Raw genomic sequence first — 16,494 nt, 5'->3', positions numbered from 1 at the left:
TACACCGGCCGCGGGCAGAGGCAAAAGAAAAGGGAGGAAGAGAAGTATCGAGGCTAAACACGACAGGATCAACGACACAAAGTGCAGTTTGGCTGCGAGTGCACTACTCATCGTATTGCTTTGACCGTTTGTTCGTTTTTAGTGAGTCCTTGTGCCTCCCCCCCGCCTGTAACTGCCTTCCTATGCTCCCCTGCTATTTCCATTCATCCCCCTCTTCGCCTTACCGCTCTTCCCCCTGCCTCCTCCCCATACGTCTTCTCTGCGCTCCCACTCTGCCCGTGCTTGACAACGATCTAACCAAGCTGGAAAAGTGAGTCAGAAACCCAGAATGAGAGACGCGCTCGCCAACAGCGGCACATGCATCAACACGAACAACGATCAGCATGGCGAGTAGGCACGAAGCGGTAGCGGGGGGATGTTCGTGGAGAGAGGAACGGGGGACCCAATGAGCTGCAATCAAAAATTAAGAAAAAAAACACAGCGACAGCGCTTTATGGTGCATCGCACACAAGCAGAAAGGGAGGGGGAAGGGCGAAGAGAGCACAGTAGAAGGGGTAAAGGTCTCTGAGGAGTAAGACCACACAGATAGAGAGTTAATGGGTGGCACCTGTTACAGAATGCGGAAGGTGAAGAGAGGAATGACGGAAACAGAAAGAGCCAACCAGAGGGTAGGAGGGGGGGGGGGACAAGAGGGACAAGACGGGGAAGGCGAGAGGGAATGGCACCCATCATGGCCATCAAACTCTAACAGAAGCAAACGAATGAAAAGAGGAGGTGAAATGCGGAGAACAGAATACGCACGCATACAACAGGAGGGACAGAGATCGTCAAAACCGAATGCACAGAAAAAAAAGGAAAGGGGGAGAGGAGGGGTAAACGGAAAATCGATAACGACTCTAAAAGGGAACACACACACACACGTAAACAGTAAGAGGAATGTGGAGCGAGAAATGGCTCCCGACCATAGAACCACGTACGTGGGTGCTTTGCCGTGCGCTTCCGCGTCGAGGCGTTCTCGAAGTGATAGCATACCTACATACATACATACATACATACATACACACACACATACGAGCCTTCTTTCACAAATGAATGCTGAAGTAAACGGAAGATTAATCGAAAGAAGAAGAGGAGTGAGGCTCGTGTGTAGAAATGCGAGCACGTGCTGCCAGCGATATGCGCCCTGTGCTTCTCGCTGATGCGCATCGTGCAGTCCACTTATTCGCGCTTGCGGAAGAGAAAAGTACGCTGCTTCTTCTGGTGCTGTGTGGGTATGCGGAAGGAGCCAGTGCTGGCGGTGGCCACGCTGCCGGCGAGAGAGGCAAACGACATGCGCAGGTTCTCGTTCGCGATCCTCTCTACGCTACGGCTGTCGGGCATCGTGCGGGTGAAGGTGTTGTACTCGCGTTGGCGCTGCTCTTCGACGTCCTCGACATCCTCTTCGTCCACCTCCACCAGCACCTTGTTAATTGGAAAGATCAGGTTCTTGATCACCTTGTAAAGTTCGCAAATGGCGACGAAGATAATGACGCTGACCACGATGACGCCCCACTCCCATGTGATCATGGCATGCACAAAGAGCTTATGGGCGATCGCGTTGACGTACACGATCGGTATGAACAGCGCCGTGCCCATGAGGCAGGAACCGTAGATCCACTTGTTGTCAAGCCAGCGCATTCTGAAGATAGAGACGCGCGGGTGGCGCACCGTGTAGGAGTGAATCAGCAGACCAAAGTACAGAATGCCAAAGGCGGTGCTGCGGGCAGTCCAAATGTTTTCGCAGCCAACGCCGCTGTGTCTGTTGCAGTCTGTCCCCATCGGGCCACTCTTGAAGCCGTAGAGCACCACCGCGAAGCCACATAGCGTCATGGCGCCGAGCCAGAAGCCGTACACGAGTGTGTCGGTAATCAGCTCAATCGTAAAGAACCCCTCCGTGTTTGGAGGCACCTGGAGAATGTCATCTGTGGCCTTGTCGAGCGACAGACCCGTCGCCGGTGGGGCGGAGGTAAACATGTTCAGCCAGAGAATCTCGATGGGGGAGAGGATAAATACGGACTCGCCGCCGTGGCTGATGGGCAGACCGCAGATCAGCGCAATTACCTCAGCTACGTTACTCGACAGCAAATGCACAACAAACTTGCGGATACACTGCGAGATGCGGCGTCCCTCAGCGACAGCCTTCACGATGGTGGAGAAGTTGTCGTCAGTGATGACGAGGTCTGCAACGCCCTTCGTCACATCGACGCCAGAGCCCATGGCGCAGCCAATATCGGCAATCTTGATACTGGGGGAGTCGTTGAAGCCGTCACCCGTCATGGCCACCACCTTCTTGCGGCGGTGCAGTGACTCGATCATCTTCACCTTCGACTCGGGAGAGCAGCGACCGATGACAACGGGGAGGTCAGCCCAGCCGTCGATCACGTCAGGGTCAATTTTGTCGAAGTCAGGCCCCGCCTGCAGCTTCACCGGGTCGTCGAGGTCTCGGCGACGAATGATGTTCAGCATCGAGGCGATGCTGCCGGCGGTGGACGTGTGGTCACCGGTGAGCATGCGCACGCGGATGCCGGCGTGCTGGCAAGCGATGACGGAGGGACGGGACTCGGGGCGGGGTGGGTCGTAGATGCCGACAATGCCCAGGAAAACGAGGTCGCGCTCGACCTGGTCACGGTCGTAAGCATCGATGAACGGCTCGTCAGTCGGGATCGGGAAGGCCTTCGTGGCGTCCTCGCGGTATGCAAAGCAGATCGTGCGAAGACCCTGCGCGGCCAAGTCGCAGATGTGCTGGTCGACCCGCTCACGATCCTGCTGTGTCAAGCCGACAAGCTTGCCGTCCTCGTCGATCCTGTACGTGCATAGCTCAACGATCCGCTCGGGGGCTCCCTTGGTACAGAGGTAGACCTCACATTTCTCCTTGTTCTCCCACGCGGTGGACATGCGCTTGATCTTAGAGTCGAAAGCGTACTCCGTGATGCACTCCAAGCCCTCCTCCTCCAGCTTGTCGCGGTTCAGGCCAGCCTTCCAGGTCATCACCTGGATTGCAATCTCGGTGGGATTACCGTTGCCGGTGAGGGAGTCCATATCCTCTTCAGAGATGTGCAGGATTGTGGTGCTGCACAGGGCGGCGCACTTGAGAAACTCGTAGATGTAGCGCACCTCCTGCATCTGCGCCATGCTCACAGGCTTCTGCTCCTGACCGTTCCGTATGGCAGGGAAGAAGTCGCCGTGGATTTCGTACGGCGCACCACCAACGCTGTACACGTCGTCGAGCCCAATCACCGCCTTCTTGACCACCATCTTATTCTCTGTCAGCGTGCCGGTCTTGTCGGAGCAGATGTCCGTGACGTTGCCCAGCACCTCCAGCACCGGCAGCTTGCGCACAATGCACTTCTGCTGCGCCATGCGCTTTACAGAGAAGGTCATGGCGACCGTGATGACGGCGCAGAGCGATTCGGGGAGGATGGCAATGGCGACCGCCGTGGCGTACGAGAGGGTCGCCGGTGTGTAGCGCATCTTGTTGGCCGCAAACACCACCAGGGCGGCAATGCCACAGCAGAAAAACAGGAAGTACATCATGTAGTCCAACTTTCGCATCAGCGCCGTCTTGCCACTGCCCTTGCCATCGTCCAGCCGCTTCGCGAGCTTGCCCATCTCTGTGTTTAGCCCGCCGGCGACGACCACCGCCTTGCCGCGGCCCTGTGTTACCTGTGTGTTGCGGTACACCATATTCTTGCGGTCACCCAAAGCGAGGCGGTTGTCTGGGTCACGAATGACGTTCGCGTGCTTTACCACCGGTAGCGCCTCGCCCGTCAACAGGGCCTCATCCACCTCCAGACCGTTCGATTCGAAGATACGGCAGTCAGCCGGCACGGAGGCGCCCTGCTCGAGCACGATGACGTCACCGACAACGACCTCGTCAATAAAGATGATCTCAGGAACACCGTTGCGCATCACCTTGGCCACGCCGGCCGTCATTTGCTTGAGGCTTGCCAGGGACTTCTCGGCGCCGTACTCTTGGTAGAAGCCGAGCAAGGCGTTGAAGAAGAGGATGAAGAGAACGACACCGAACTCAGCCCAGTCCTTAAACACACCACTAATGATAATAACGATGAGCAGCACAATCGTGATGGCATTTTTGAACTGGCTTGCCAAGATAATGATCCAGCTCGGGCCACCCTTGATCGGGATGATGTTGTCACCGAGGTCCTTGGCACGGCGTGGCGCGTCGGTGGCATCGATACCAGAGAGTGGATACTCCAACTGTACGAGGCTGAAGACATTCTCTAGCGACAGCGCCCAGAACTTGTCTCTCGGGTCATACGTCACGGGAGTCGGCTCGTCACCTTGCTCGTCTCCAAAGTTCATCGCATAGTGCTCCTTGACACCTACAACCTCTGCTGTGCCGCTTTTCGCGCCGTTGCCCAGTGCCCCCGCGTTCACAACCTCGCCTGAGAAGACGGGAAAGACATCACTGTCGTCAAGATCCTCTAACCCCTTCACCGCCATATCCGTAAAAATGGAGGCCGGCTTGTTCATCTCGATCTCCTCGTCGCTCAGGTGCCCCTCCTTCGATGGCAGAGCGGAAGAGGACACGAAGGGGCCAGGTGCCGAGGCAGACTTCGACGCGGCAGCAGCTGCTAACTGTGGAGCAGAGGACAAACCAGCATTGGTCTCCGCCGTCGGTTGCGCAGAGGCGTAGGAAGGCGGCACTGTTGCGAACCGAAGATTCGCATTGGGGTCTTGATGAGTCCGCGCATTCGATGGTGATGTGAACGCGTGGTTGTCATCATCGGAGTGTGGAGAGTGGCCCTCCGATTCGGGAAACGCCTTTCGCAGGTGAGGGCGGTTACCTTTGTGGCCCTTGCCGGACATTTTCATCCAAGTACTAGTAGGAATAACTGTGATCTCTGTATCTCCGCCTGGGTGTGTCCGTGCGTCAGTGTCGCTGTGTATATCGGGGGTTGTTTGATGAGCTGGACGGTAACCGCCCTGAGCGTCGAGTACCTCCCCAAGAGATGACTAATAATAAAAGGAAAAGGAAAGAAGAAGGAGTGCGCCTCAACGCAGTGCGCACAAAGACTGTAAACACTTTCACAAAAAAGGGGGCGAAAGAAAATGTAAAGAAGAAAGCAATCAATGAAAAACAAAACGAGTTGCAACACAGAAGTAAACAAGGGGACTGGAAACGGTGTGTTGCACTTGCTTCCTTTCCGTTCAGCAATATGGATCCCCTCAGTCCTCGCTACTTTCTTTTCTGTTTGTGTGTGTGTGGGAGGGGTGTCAAAAACTAATGCAAGTGTGATCCACAGTCCGCGTTGTGGCTGTCCGTTTTCCCCCTCTGCTTGCCTTTTGCGATGGCAACGCAACGTTTGTCCTTTTCCTTTGTCTTCTCAGACGTGCTCAGCAGTGCGCAGAGTTTCTGCGGCTGTGCCTTTTCATGCAATCAAGAAAAAAACGACAGTAAATCAATTTATATATTTATATATATATTTATATATATATATTTATATATATATATATATATAAGCAAATAATGCAAAGCCAAAAGGCGAAGCAATTGTTTTGGCGACTCGTTCCGTGAGATGAAGAAATGCAGAAGACCAAAGGCAAAAAGAAAGTCAAAAAACGATGTGAGGACAGCGAGAAGATACAGCCACAGCAGATTTTCGTTTTCGTTGCCAAGCGTCTGGTTGTCTTAGAGCAGGGAAGAAAATGGCGAAGGACGAAAGGGAACAAAGGGGGTCTATAAGTAGTCCTAGCAGAGGGTGGGCGGATGAAGGAGGTGAAAAAGATGTGAGGAAGAAAGACAAAGAAGAGGGGAGAGGCAGAGAGGTACTTCTACGTAACGTCCGAGCGCCTCCTCTTCTGTTCTCGTTTCGTGTTGTTTGCTGGTTCGTTTTGCTTCCTTTTTTTTCTTCTTCTCGTTTCCCGCTGCAATGGCGTCGGCTGGAACGCACAAAAACAAATATATGTAAAAGAAGGGGGCGAACAATAAAATGCAAAGCCAATGAAAGAAAAAGAAGAAAAAAAAAACAAAAAAAGGGGGCGGGGGATGGGAAGAGAAAGAATACTGGAGAAAAAGAGAGTCTCCGGGAGAGAGAGAGGGGGAGAGAGCGCGGACGAAAGAGAAACGAGTAGAAAATGGTCAACAGACCAGAGGGCTGGCCTGGCAACGGGGAAGGACAACAAAAACTATCACAGAAAAAAAGAAACGAAAGCGAAAGGGGGAAAAAAAAGCCCAATCAAGAGTAAAGTAAGAAGACGGTTTTTCTCTCTTCTTGTTCTTCTTCGCTCACTTTATAAGAGAAGAGGAGAGGGAGAGAGAGAACGAGCGTACGTATGGAGAAAATATAACGAAGGAAAGAGAGAGAGAGAAAGGGGGGTTTAAAGAAAGGTGAATGGCGATGAAAATTCAAGTTAAACAGGGAAAGGGGGGGACAAAAAGAAACAGAGAGACACGAAATACACCACCAAACACGAAAACAGGCCTTCACAGAGAAACAGTGCGTCGCTTTCGTGTTAGGTGGTCGTATCGCAGCGATGGAGGAGAGTGCGAGGGGGGGGGGGGATGAGAGTCGGGGCACTATAGAATTGGTAGTGGTGAGAGCGAGACAAGAAAAGTTGTCGCTAGGGAGAAGAGAGAAGGGTGCTCTTCACCGTTGTGGTAGGGACAATGGTGGTAGTACGCCGATAAGAGAGGAAGGTGAAGGCGGCAGGCGGAGGGACAACGTAACAAGAGAGATCGCAAGAAGGTAGAACAACCAAACACAGCCCAAAAGACGAAAAGAAAACCAGACACCGGAGACAGACAGAAAAAAACGGGGGGAGGGGGTGTCAACAGAGGAGTGGGAATCTCAGCCTTGGAAGCTGAACGAAACACACAGGTCAAAGACCAGACGAAAAGCCCGTACAGCAAAAAAAAAAAGAGATGGAGGAAGTGATGGGAAGGTCTGGGGTGGGGCTTTAGTCGAATTCGGCGAATTGGGTGAAGACCAAAGGAAAGAGGAGAGAAGAAAGAGAAACACTCAAATAAATACGCAAAGATGCGCAGGGGGAGGGGGAAGGAAGGAAGGAAGGAAGGAAGGGAAATGGGCAGGTAGTGGCCACGTTCTGTTTTTTCCAAACTTTTTCGACCGTTTTTTGTTTTACTTCTTCCCTTTAGTCGGAGGCCCTTCGAGTGCTTTGGTTTCTTGCAAATAACTAACACATACACAGAGTCACAGGAATGTGCTCGCAGTGGTGCACAAGTAGGGGAGGGAGGGGGGCAGGTCGAGGATGTATGGCCTGGTCGTCTCCTGGGCCGGATGCCTGCTCTTTTTTGTTATTTGATTGTTTACGTTTACTCTGTTTTTACTCTTTAATGCAACAACAGCAGAAAAATGTTTCGTTCCTCGACCCCTCTCTTTTTCTTAAACCCTCTTGCGTATTTATTCTGCTGCTCTGCGTTACCTTTGTAGGGTGCGTGTGTACACCAGTGACAGCGAAAAATACAACAGCGAAAGAGAGAAAAACAAGAGGGCGATGAGTCAAGGTGGAAAAGGGAAAGAGAACGTGAAGGACAATGGAAAAAAAAAGAAAACCACTGCGACAAGCAAGACAGAGGAATGGGGAACACTGCACCGTTTCTGACCGCGAATCAGGGGGAGGGTCACACACGCGCGCGCAGCACCACCTTGGAACAATGCACACACCACTCGATTGTCCACGAAACCTCTTCGGCCAATGGTGAGATGCCGTGACGATGAAGATGGTCTACAGCAACAGCGTAAAGGGCAAAACAAAGAAAAAAAAGAAGTCGAAGCACACCCACTTAAGGAAGTGAACAAGAGTAAGGAAAGATAAAAAAAAAAACAGATGGGAAAGAACCAGACACAACGAGGCAACAGCAAACAGCTGTGGCAGAATTAGTAAAAGATGAGGTGAGAAATCAAGCTGGAACGCGAGAGGAAAGCGGCCAGAGAAAGCGAAAGGGAAGCCGAGAACGAATCCAATCGGTGCTATGAAGCGAGTGCCGCAGTCGCCAACAAGTGCCAAACGCGCAAAGAGCTTGTAGCACAAAGTACACTCTCCTGGAGCTGATAGACAGTGCCTGTAGAAGGTGAAGGCGAGAAGAGAGCGTTGGAAATAAAATGGAAATGAGAAGCAGGCGTTACAGCGGGAGTGGCAAAGTGCGGGGGAGAGGGAAGAGGGGTGCTGGAGGGAGGATGGGGGACTGGTACTTGAGGGATGTGTGTAGAGTGGGCAGAGAGTGTGAGAGATGTTTGGGTGTGGGTGTTGATTGGGATAGATGAGGAGGCATAACGTAAGGCAGAAGACGGTTATGAAAGAGAAGAAGGGTGGCGGACGGAGAAGGAGAGAGAGAACCGTTGCAGCGATGAAACGCGTGGTGTCACCTCGATGATGAGAGCTGCGTCAGTTTCAGTCCAGTGGTGGCGCTGCGGCGGCGGCGGAGGCCGCCACATGCACACAGACACACACCTGTAGACGAAACAGGTGCTCTGCAGCACCTGACGTCAGCACGCACACGATGTTTTACCCAATTTATGGACTGAATGTTTCGGCGAATAAGCTTATATGAATAGATAAATCGTTCCTGCCCTTCGCTAGTGTGAAATCAAACAAAGGGCGATGGGATCGATGAGGAAAAAACGGCGATTGCGGAGTTCTGTCCCCGTTTTTTTTTTTCATCTAACCTCTTGTGGGTGTCATCACAAACGCGTTGGGCGCCGCCAGAGAGAAGAAATTGGCTTCTGTGCTCTGTCCACACGACATTGCTGATTGTCTTCTAGACGACTTCTACAACAGCGCAGGGCCTGTCTATCCCTTCTTTATCCATCCTGCCACTTCCGGTGGTTGACATGATGGGGGGAAGGGGTCGAGTGGGACTGACTCGAACTGACTGACAAGGTAGCAAAAACCAGCTAGCATCCTCCCCAACATAAGAGGGAGGAAAGAGAGCTACCACGTCCTACACATATACACACCCCGTACATCTCGGCTGGGAAGCTGGCCAAAAAAAAAAGAAGAAAAATAGCGGAGGGCACTGCAAGAGGGCCCCAATACTGCTACAATCAGAAGAGCGAAAGAGAGGAAGAAAACCCGTCAAGTTTCATGGCTGAAGTGTGGGGGGAGGAGACTGTAGAAAGGAAGGAAAGAGAAGAGGGGCGAGGTGCATCATCACTCACCCTTCTCAGGTACACCTCTAGCGTAGTACATGAACGCTGAGGGCCTGTGCTATGTCTCTTTGGCATTTCACTTTCCGAGTAGAAGGGTAGGGTGAAAGTGAGGTGGTGTGGTACACAATGAGGGAAAGAGAAGGGAAGAGAAAAACAACACGAGGAAGATCAAAGGCACGTGGAGCAGCAAAAAAAAAAGTAGAAAAGGCGGCGGCCCATCACCCACACAGGCACGACGAGAGAAATGAGCAAGCCAGCATACAGGCTGAAAGCTGCCACAACAACAGAGGTGAAGCACTCTGAGGGAGAATGAGAAATGAGAAACCCCCCTTTCTCACACGCACACATACCCAAAGGCACGCGTCCTCATACACTTCTGGTAGGCCAGCCCACACGCTCGCATCGCCATGCTCAATCTCGTAGAGGCGCCTTTCCATTCCAGTCAATCGCCGCAGACGACCATGCTGGAACCGACGTGATGGCGGTGTTCACGAACGACTTGGCATTACGCGCACCACCACCACTGCCGCTGCCGGGGACGAAGGCGGCGCTGTGCACTGTCACTGTAAGCGCGAATTCGTCGTCCTCCGTTGCGGCGTCCCAGTAAACCAGATCGACCGATGCGCTCCCACCTAAGTTCAGCTTTTGTTGAAACAGCTGCCGTGTATCCTTGGGCATGTACAGATTCGCAAAGCTGTCCCGGTGCCACAGCACCCAGCTAGGAAGCTGCGGCTCGGTTGCATTTGTGTAGGAAAAGGGAGACGACGACGCTGCATTGGTTGCGGAGGCTCGGTCAAGGCGATCTGAATCGGCGGCATAATCGCCGCAGAGCAGCCCGCATCGGAGTCGGGAAGAGTACCCCACTCGATTCCCGTTCTGTACCCCGTTGTGGCGAAAAAAAATGGCATGGCCCGTCAAGACAAAATTGACGAGACCCAGCGTTGCGCGACCAGAGGTGGGAAGGAGCAGTGACGGAGGCCCGCTCTCAGCGGTGCTTGCTTTGGTGAGCTCCTGCTGTACCACATCCACCCCATGCGAGAGGAGCAGTGAGAACAAGAAGCTCGCAACACCCCCGCCGCGTGGCTTCATCCAGCGCGCCTCGGTGAGCAGTGTGTCGCGCACGACCTGAGTGACGTCCTGCATGCTCTTCATATTCGTCCAGCACCGCGTGCGAGGCTTCGCCGCCTGCTGTAGGGCGTGGCTGCGCATGTAGCGAGAGCAGCCAGGCTCGGCCTTCCATGCACTGTCGAGCAACACAATCTTAGCGACGTTCGGCTGCGCCTGCTCCAGTGAAGTACACAACGCCTTGGCAAGGCATTCGCGCTGGCGCTGCTCCTTGCCCACGTACACCTCGCGTTCGTAGTAGTAGGCAGCCACAAAGGCTTGAATCGGTGCAATAACTCCGTCACAGCCGCTTGGCTGCCACTGAATGAGCGCACAGTTGGCGCAGTCGTCGAAGAGGAAGCCCTGCTCCAGAAAGGCCTTGTGCAAGCTGCCGTCAAAACCACAGAGGAGCTGAAACGCAGCACTGAGCTGGTCTCGCTGCGCTGCCGTCATTGCAGCTCCTCCAAAGTCGTCGGCATCCTTGTCGCTGCCCTCGTCGGCCTCACTGTCTACTGCACCGTTATTATAGCCACCCTCGTCGTCAAAAGTCCTCTGTTGTGCACCACCGTCGCCACCATTCCCTTTCATCGGCGGTGGCTTCTGCCTTGCGGCAACTTCCATCCAGGCAGGTTGGGACGATTGTGCACTTGCCTGCTTCGATGAGGATCGACCTGCACCCGACGCAGACAATGTGACAGCTGATCTCGCGCCAGCATACTCTGCTATGGGACTGGCGGAGCTGCTGCGGTCCTCTCCCTCTTTTTCGTCCGGGGTGTCATGATCCTTGTCACCGTCGCTGCTGCCATGCGAGCTGCCGAGCAAGTCGTCCATTGTGATGCCAGCCGGCTCTCTCCCGCGAGACGCGCCGCTCGGCGAGGTAGCAGAGAGCCGCTGGTGACGCTTACCGTGCCTGCTATTCTTCCGCTGGAGTGTGTCGCTGGTCTCCTGAGACTCACCATCTTTGATAGGAGAAGCGGACGCCTTTAGCTTCTTCTTGAGGGACGCTTTTTGCTGCTGCTGCCTCTCCACCTTGCGCGCCGCTCGTTCAGCTTGCTTCTTCTTGAGTGCCTCGTAGCCGGCGGGCAACTTCGGCAGCGGCATGTGGGCCTCAGCTGTCAGCTTCTCCGTCTTCAGTCGGCGCTCAACGCGCAAGTTGCACAGCATCTCCATGATTGTCTCAATGCCCTCGCCTTTCATGCGCTGTTGATCGTCAGGGTTGAGTGCCATGAGGTCAGACATCAGCGCACGTGAAGAGATTGTGTTCTCATCGCGCGGATGCTCGTCATCAAAGGCCTTCAAGGTCGCGAGGAAGCCGCGGCGGTGCATGTACTCCCGAAGTAGCGCATCAGACAGGAGCTGCACCTGCTCCCCGTGCGCCATCTTTAATACTGGAGCATTCGCAAAGTCCTTCACCTTCTTGGGGGGCATGGGGTGTCCTTCTTCGCTTTGTTAGGGTGTGTTGGGGCTGCCGTTGAGCTTTTCGTGTCGTTTGTGCTCCTCGGTGCCGAAGACAGGCTGCCAGGGGGTGAGGCAGCGATGCGCGCGGTTGGTCAGCCGAAGGGCCACTGATGTCTATGGCTGTGCAGGTCGATCTATGTGGGCTGTGACTCGTTCTAGTTTCATGACGAGTACAATCAAGCAAAGTGGAGCGGAACACACACGCACACACACACACACATACACATACACAGAGAGAGAAAAAGAGGGGGAAATACAGAGAAAGAAGGTAAATACGTGTAACATTGCAGGAACACGTTATCTACCGCGTGCCAGGCACAACGGGTGTCCCTGGCACGCGGTATGTCCTGTCAGTAAGAGCAAACGGTCTGACCGGTTGCGGTGGCGCCCGACGACAAGCACGAGCGGGCGAGAAGAGTGACAGCCCGGAGTACGTCCGAGTAGCGCCACAGACATACGCGTGTTGAGAAAATGGAAAAAACAAAAAAAAGACGCTTCGCAAATTCAGAACGGGCGCACGACGCCAAGCCGCAAAGGAAGAGAGGGAACTACAGAGGGGTAGGGGGGCAAAGGAGATGAGAAATGCCGAACAACAACGAGCACAGGAGGCGAGCCCACACGAGAGATGTAAGCGAAAGGACGAGAAGAGAAATTGCAAGAACAAAAAAAGGCAGCAGCTCGTTCACTTTCCTCGTTTTTTGTTTTTGGTGGCTCGCCTCTCTCCTTCTCTCTCTGGCGTGCCTGCAGGGCTACTAATAGTGACCCACCACAGCTCCGGTAAAGTAACGTCTTCAAGTCGTTGAACAGTGAGATAGTGGCTGATGGAGACAAAGCTCGCGCAACCTCGCCACCTCGGTGATGACATCCCCTCTCCACTCCTGTCCATCTTCGTCCCCACCTTCAGTCCACACAGCGCGAAAAAAAAAGAACGTAACACATTTCGCAGGAGGTCACTCCATCAACTTCACCCGGTTGGAGGCCAGGTCAGCCATGTCCTTCTCCGTGAGCAAGGACACACGTGTCTGAGATGACACTCTACCACCACGCTGACGCTGGCGCGGGCGCGGGCCGGAGGTACCCCTGTCACTGCAAGTGCTGGGGCTGCTTGTGCTGGAGCCTCGCGTCAAGTTGCGCGAGTCGCCGCGGCTCGCCTCGCGAGACGACTGCCTCAGAGCTCCATCCAAGCCGGCATCGCTGTCAGAGGCACCCTCTACCGACGTATGTAGGCTGATGTCGACACCCGCGAAGAGGTCGAGCTCTGTTGCCTCTCCGCGCACGTACGCTTCCATAGCCTGCATCATCGCGTCCTCGACCCGCTGTTCCGCCGCGCACATGGCGCATGTCGAATAGAATACGTTAGACGGGAAGATGGTGCGACACCGCGCACAAAAGAGCGGTGGTGCTGTTGTGGCGATATTAGGGATAGTGTAGTTGCTCGGGAAGATGCCACGGTGACCGCGCAGGGAGCCCTCCCACCACCCATCGTTCCATCGGCGATGCATCTGAATGATATCCCCGACTTTGCAGCTCAGCTCGTGCGGCTGACGACCAGTAAAGTTAAAGTTGACCTGCACCACGTCACACGTCACAAAGTTCGTGGGGAAAAGACGCTCCTCATCTTTGCCGTGGACACCCCGCGCCCTCGCGTTCCCTTGCGGGGCAGCATTTATCGTTGTCTGTGCTTTTCCTTCTGCCCGGGATGCAGAGGAATTGATGGCGGCTGCCGGATCGGCAAAGCGGGCTGAGGCCGCCACCGGCGACGATGAAGCCTTCGCTGCGCTCGGTGCCACCCACGTGGGTCCGCTGCTTTTGACGCCGTACCACCACCCTGGTGAAGAGCTGGGACGCACCGCCGTGATTATGTCACCAGCGACGAACGACATTTCGCCATCGCCGGTGGCCTGGTACGCGTATAGGCACAGCGCAACGTTCTGCAAGGCGTAGTGCGACAACGAGTACCTGAAGCGCATGTTGGAAGTGACGAGACAGTTCGGGAAGAGGCCACACGTAGAGCGCTGCTGGGGGTGTAGTGAAGACAGCGAAGTAGTGGAAGAGTGCAAGAGAGAGCTACTGTGCTCCGCGTCACTGAGCTCGGCCGTAGCGAGCACGGGAGGGGCTGAGATGACCACGTAGCCCTCCCAGAACCCAGAGGCGGTCCCCTTCCCTGTTACGTTGATCACATCGCCGGCCCTGAAGCTGATCTCGTCGTCGTCGAGCGCATCATAGTCGATGAGCGCGATGCATTGCTCTGTATTCTGCCCGCGAGTGATGCGGCCCTTCGTATGACGAAAGTCAGCACCACAGTCAATTTTGTCATCGCCGGCGGTAAAACAATGCACTGCCTCGGCGCCGCCCCCACCGATGCCGAATTCGCGTATTCGCTGCTGCTCTTCTCTGCGTGACCGCCGCAAGCTGTCCATCTGCAGTGCTGCACAACAGCGTCAACTCGGCTTCGTGGACTTGACACGAGCAGCGCGGCTTCTCGTGCACGGAAAGGGAAGGGGCAGGGAGAGCGGCTTCTCTTCGATTGTGGTAGTGTGCAGAAATACAATCAAATGCGCTGAGGAACACCCATGCCTGTCTGTAGGCTTTATGCTGGGTGGGTAGGGGGTGATAGTGGCTGTTGTGGGAAAGTCCACCAAATGGACTTTCATGACAAGCAGCCGCCTGTGGTTTATAGCGGGCCCTTTTTTGTGTGGTTGACCACCAGCCAAGACGATACTACAGTGAAGAAAGAGAGGTGCAGAAGAGGGCAGGCAGGAAAGCGACAGGAGTGTTGTCTTGGCAAGCTCAGAGAAGTGCGTGCCACAGTTGCGGGCTTCTTCTATTATTTTTTGTTTGAACCCGTTGTTTTTGGTCCGTGTAGCTCACTCAGTCCTCACATTGGTTGATGGGAGAAGGGGCGCAGTGTCGAACGCAGGGCAGAGGGTCGAATCGGCGGCAGACACACACACAGAAATATACGCACCGGGACATGCGAGAGCGTCCCCCCACCTCCCACCCACAGACAGAAGAGCTCTACACTCAAGGGGATGTCCCAGAGAGGGGAATGCTGTGCGCACGGCAGCGCAGTGTACCCCCCTCCCCCAACCACTAATGTGGTGCCCACGCGCGGCGCTCACTGCCCTCTTTGTGCGCGCTGCGGTTGTATGGCCTTGCTTGTTCGGTTTGCATCCTTTTTGTTCAGAGAAAAACAGAAAAACAAAAATGAAAAAGATAAAAAGCACCTGCACGCATGTGAGAGAGAGAGACGGTGAAGGTAAAGACGAGTCGGAGCACAGCTCTGAAAAGCACGTGAGGGTCCCATAAAAAAGAGGGGGATGTCGGCACAGCTCGAGAGCGCGTGCACCGTGCAATAAGCCACACAGAGGCGGTAGGCGGAAGAGTAGGTACAGATGAGGAAAGAGGTGCAGGCACACACACACACACAATGTGCAATGCACATGATGCGCGCCTCTTGCATTCCCTTTCTCACCTCTCTTCTGTCTATTTCTCCGCATAATCTCAAAGCACGTGCCGTCCAGCCGTAGCCACGATGACGGTTGCGCGCCCAATAGAGAGCATGCGAATCCCCTGCCTCTTTTTCACCCACCAGGTCCCCATGCTTACATCCCCCACCCCTCACCTCCCCATCGTTTCGTCCACCTGTCTCACACTACATCGCCTCATAAGAGTGCACTTCAAACACACGGCACACAGACAGAGCGCTACACTGCACAATCGGAGTCTAGTTGTTTGCCACCTTGCGCAGCTTGGCGCTGCCGTTGATAAGGCGGACGTCCAGCTCAAGGGCCTTGCGGACGATGGCCTTGCGAGACTTGGCACCGACAGTGTGGGAGATAACACCAGCGTACTTGCGGTTCTGCATGATGAGCATGTAGAGATCCTGCACGTTCTGGATCGGGAAGCTCTTGAAGCCAGAAGGCATGATATATTTGGTGGCGCGGTCGCTACCGTAACCTTTGTTCGGCATCGCCTTCTGGCCCTTGTAGCGACGGCGGACCGGGGAGTCCTCACCACGCGGCTTGCGCCAGCTGGAGCTCAGCTGCGGGAAGAGCTCGTAGCGATGGCGAGTGAAGCGCTTCGTGCGCTTCTTCACCACGGACTTTTTCACCACCGGCTTGACCATTTTGTTGCCCTTTTTCAACTGTGTGACGGTGACTGTCGACGAATGGGCGCACAAACAGCGGCACAGGTGCAGGTAGAGAGTCAGTGCAGGGCACGCACCGGCACGGACGTGTGTGTGTGTGTAGGTGGGTGTGTAGATGTGTGTATGTGTTCCGGTGAAGCAGAGAGCGACGAAGAGCACACGCCCCAACGTCGCACACACGAACACGCGGAGAAACACAACAAACAAAAGGAAAGACCGAGTAATGGGTGACCAAGTGGGGAGGTCAGCGTGTAGACACGCAAGAGAGGGGGCAGAGACGAGAGGAGAGCGAAAAGCAGAGAAGATATGTGTGGGTGTGGGTGAAAGAGAGGGAAGAGATGAGTGCGCACCTCTATTAGGCATTGATAACCGCATGTCTGTTTTACAGTACTGGCGGAAGGAGAGGGGCTCGTGTGTGCCTACACGCGTAGCTGTGTGTGTGTGTGTGTGTGTGTGTGTGTGTGTGTGTGTCTGTGACTTGGCCAGCATTCCCAAGTTCAAATGGGTGGAAGAGGAAAGGAGAGGACGGGATGGCAGCAGCCTTTGTAGCCGGACAAAACAGTGCCTCGAACAAACACACCGCCATCCTCATCACCACCATCGCCAGAC

At 54.6% G+C, this 16,494-nt stretch overlaps 4 protein-coding genes across 4 annotated transcripts; all 4 read right to left on the bottom strand.

Annotated features, from left to right (window-relative positions):
- Positions 1 to 1,218: 1,218 nt before the first annotated feature.
- LPMP_341910 (calcium motive p-type ATPase, putative) lies at positions 1,219 to 4,533 on the bottom strand (the record flags this gene model as incomplete). Its single annotated transcript, XM_010704315.1, has 1 exon — positions 1,219 to 4,533. One exon carries the CDS (start codon positions 4,531 to 4,533, stop codon positions 1,219 to 1,221), a length of 3,315 nt encoding a protein of 1,104 aa, XP_010702617.1.
- A 5,051-nt stretch (positions 4,534 to 9,584) lies between these two features.
- On the bottom strand, positions 9,585 to 11,705 carry LPMP_341900 (hypothetical protein; the record flags this gene model as incomplete). Its single annotated transcript, XM_010704314.1, has 1 exon — positions 9,585 to 11,705. The coding sequence occupies one exon, from the start codon at positions 11,703 to 11,705 to the stop codon at positions 9,585 to 9,587; it is 2,121 nt and encodes a 706-aa protein (XP_010702616.1).
- Positions 11,706 to 12,685: 980 nt separating this feature from the next.
- LPMP_341890 (hypothetical protein) lies at positions 12,686 to 14,155 on the bottom strand (the record flags this gene model as incomplete). The annotated part of the gene is made up of 1 exon (XM_010704313.1): positions 12,686 to 14,155. The coding sequence occupies one exon, from the start codon at positions 14,153 to 14,155 to the stop codon at positions 12,686 to 12,688; it is 1,470 nt and encodes a 489-aa protein (XP_010702615.1).
- A 1,307-nt stretch (positions 14,156 to 15,462) lies between these two features.
- Positions 15,463 to 15,864, bottom strand: LPMP_341880 (60S ribosomal protein L32; the record flags this gene model as incomplete). Its single annotated transcript, XM_010704312.1, has 1 exon — positions 15,463 to 15,864. One exon carries the CDS (start codon positions 15,862 to 15,864, stop codon positions 15,463 to 15,465), a length of 402 nt encoding a protein of 133 aa, XP_010702614.1.
- Between the last annotated feature and the right edge of the window lie 630 nt (positions 15,865 to 16,494).

Source organism: Leishmania panamensis (assembly GCF_000755165.1).
Source record: "Leishmania panamensis strain MHOM/PA/94/PSC-1 chromosome 34 sequence".
Classification (NCBI taxonomy): domain Eukaryota; phylum Euglenozoa; class Kinetoplastea; order Trypanosomatida; family Trypanosomatidae; genus Leishmania; species Leishmania panamensis.
Note: the sequence above shows the minus strand (reverse complement) of the source record. Positions and strands in the feature narration are given on the sequence as shown.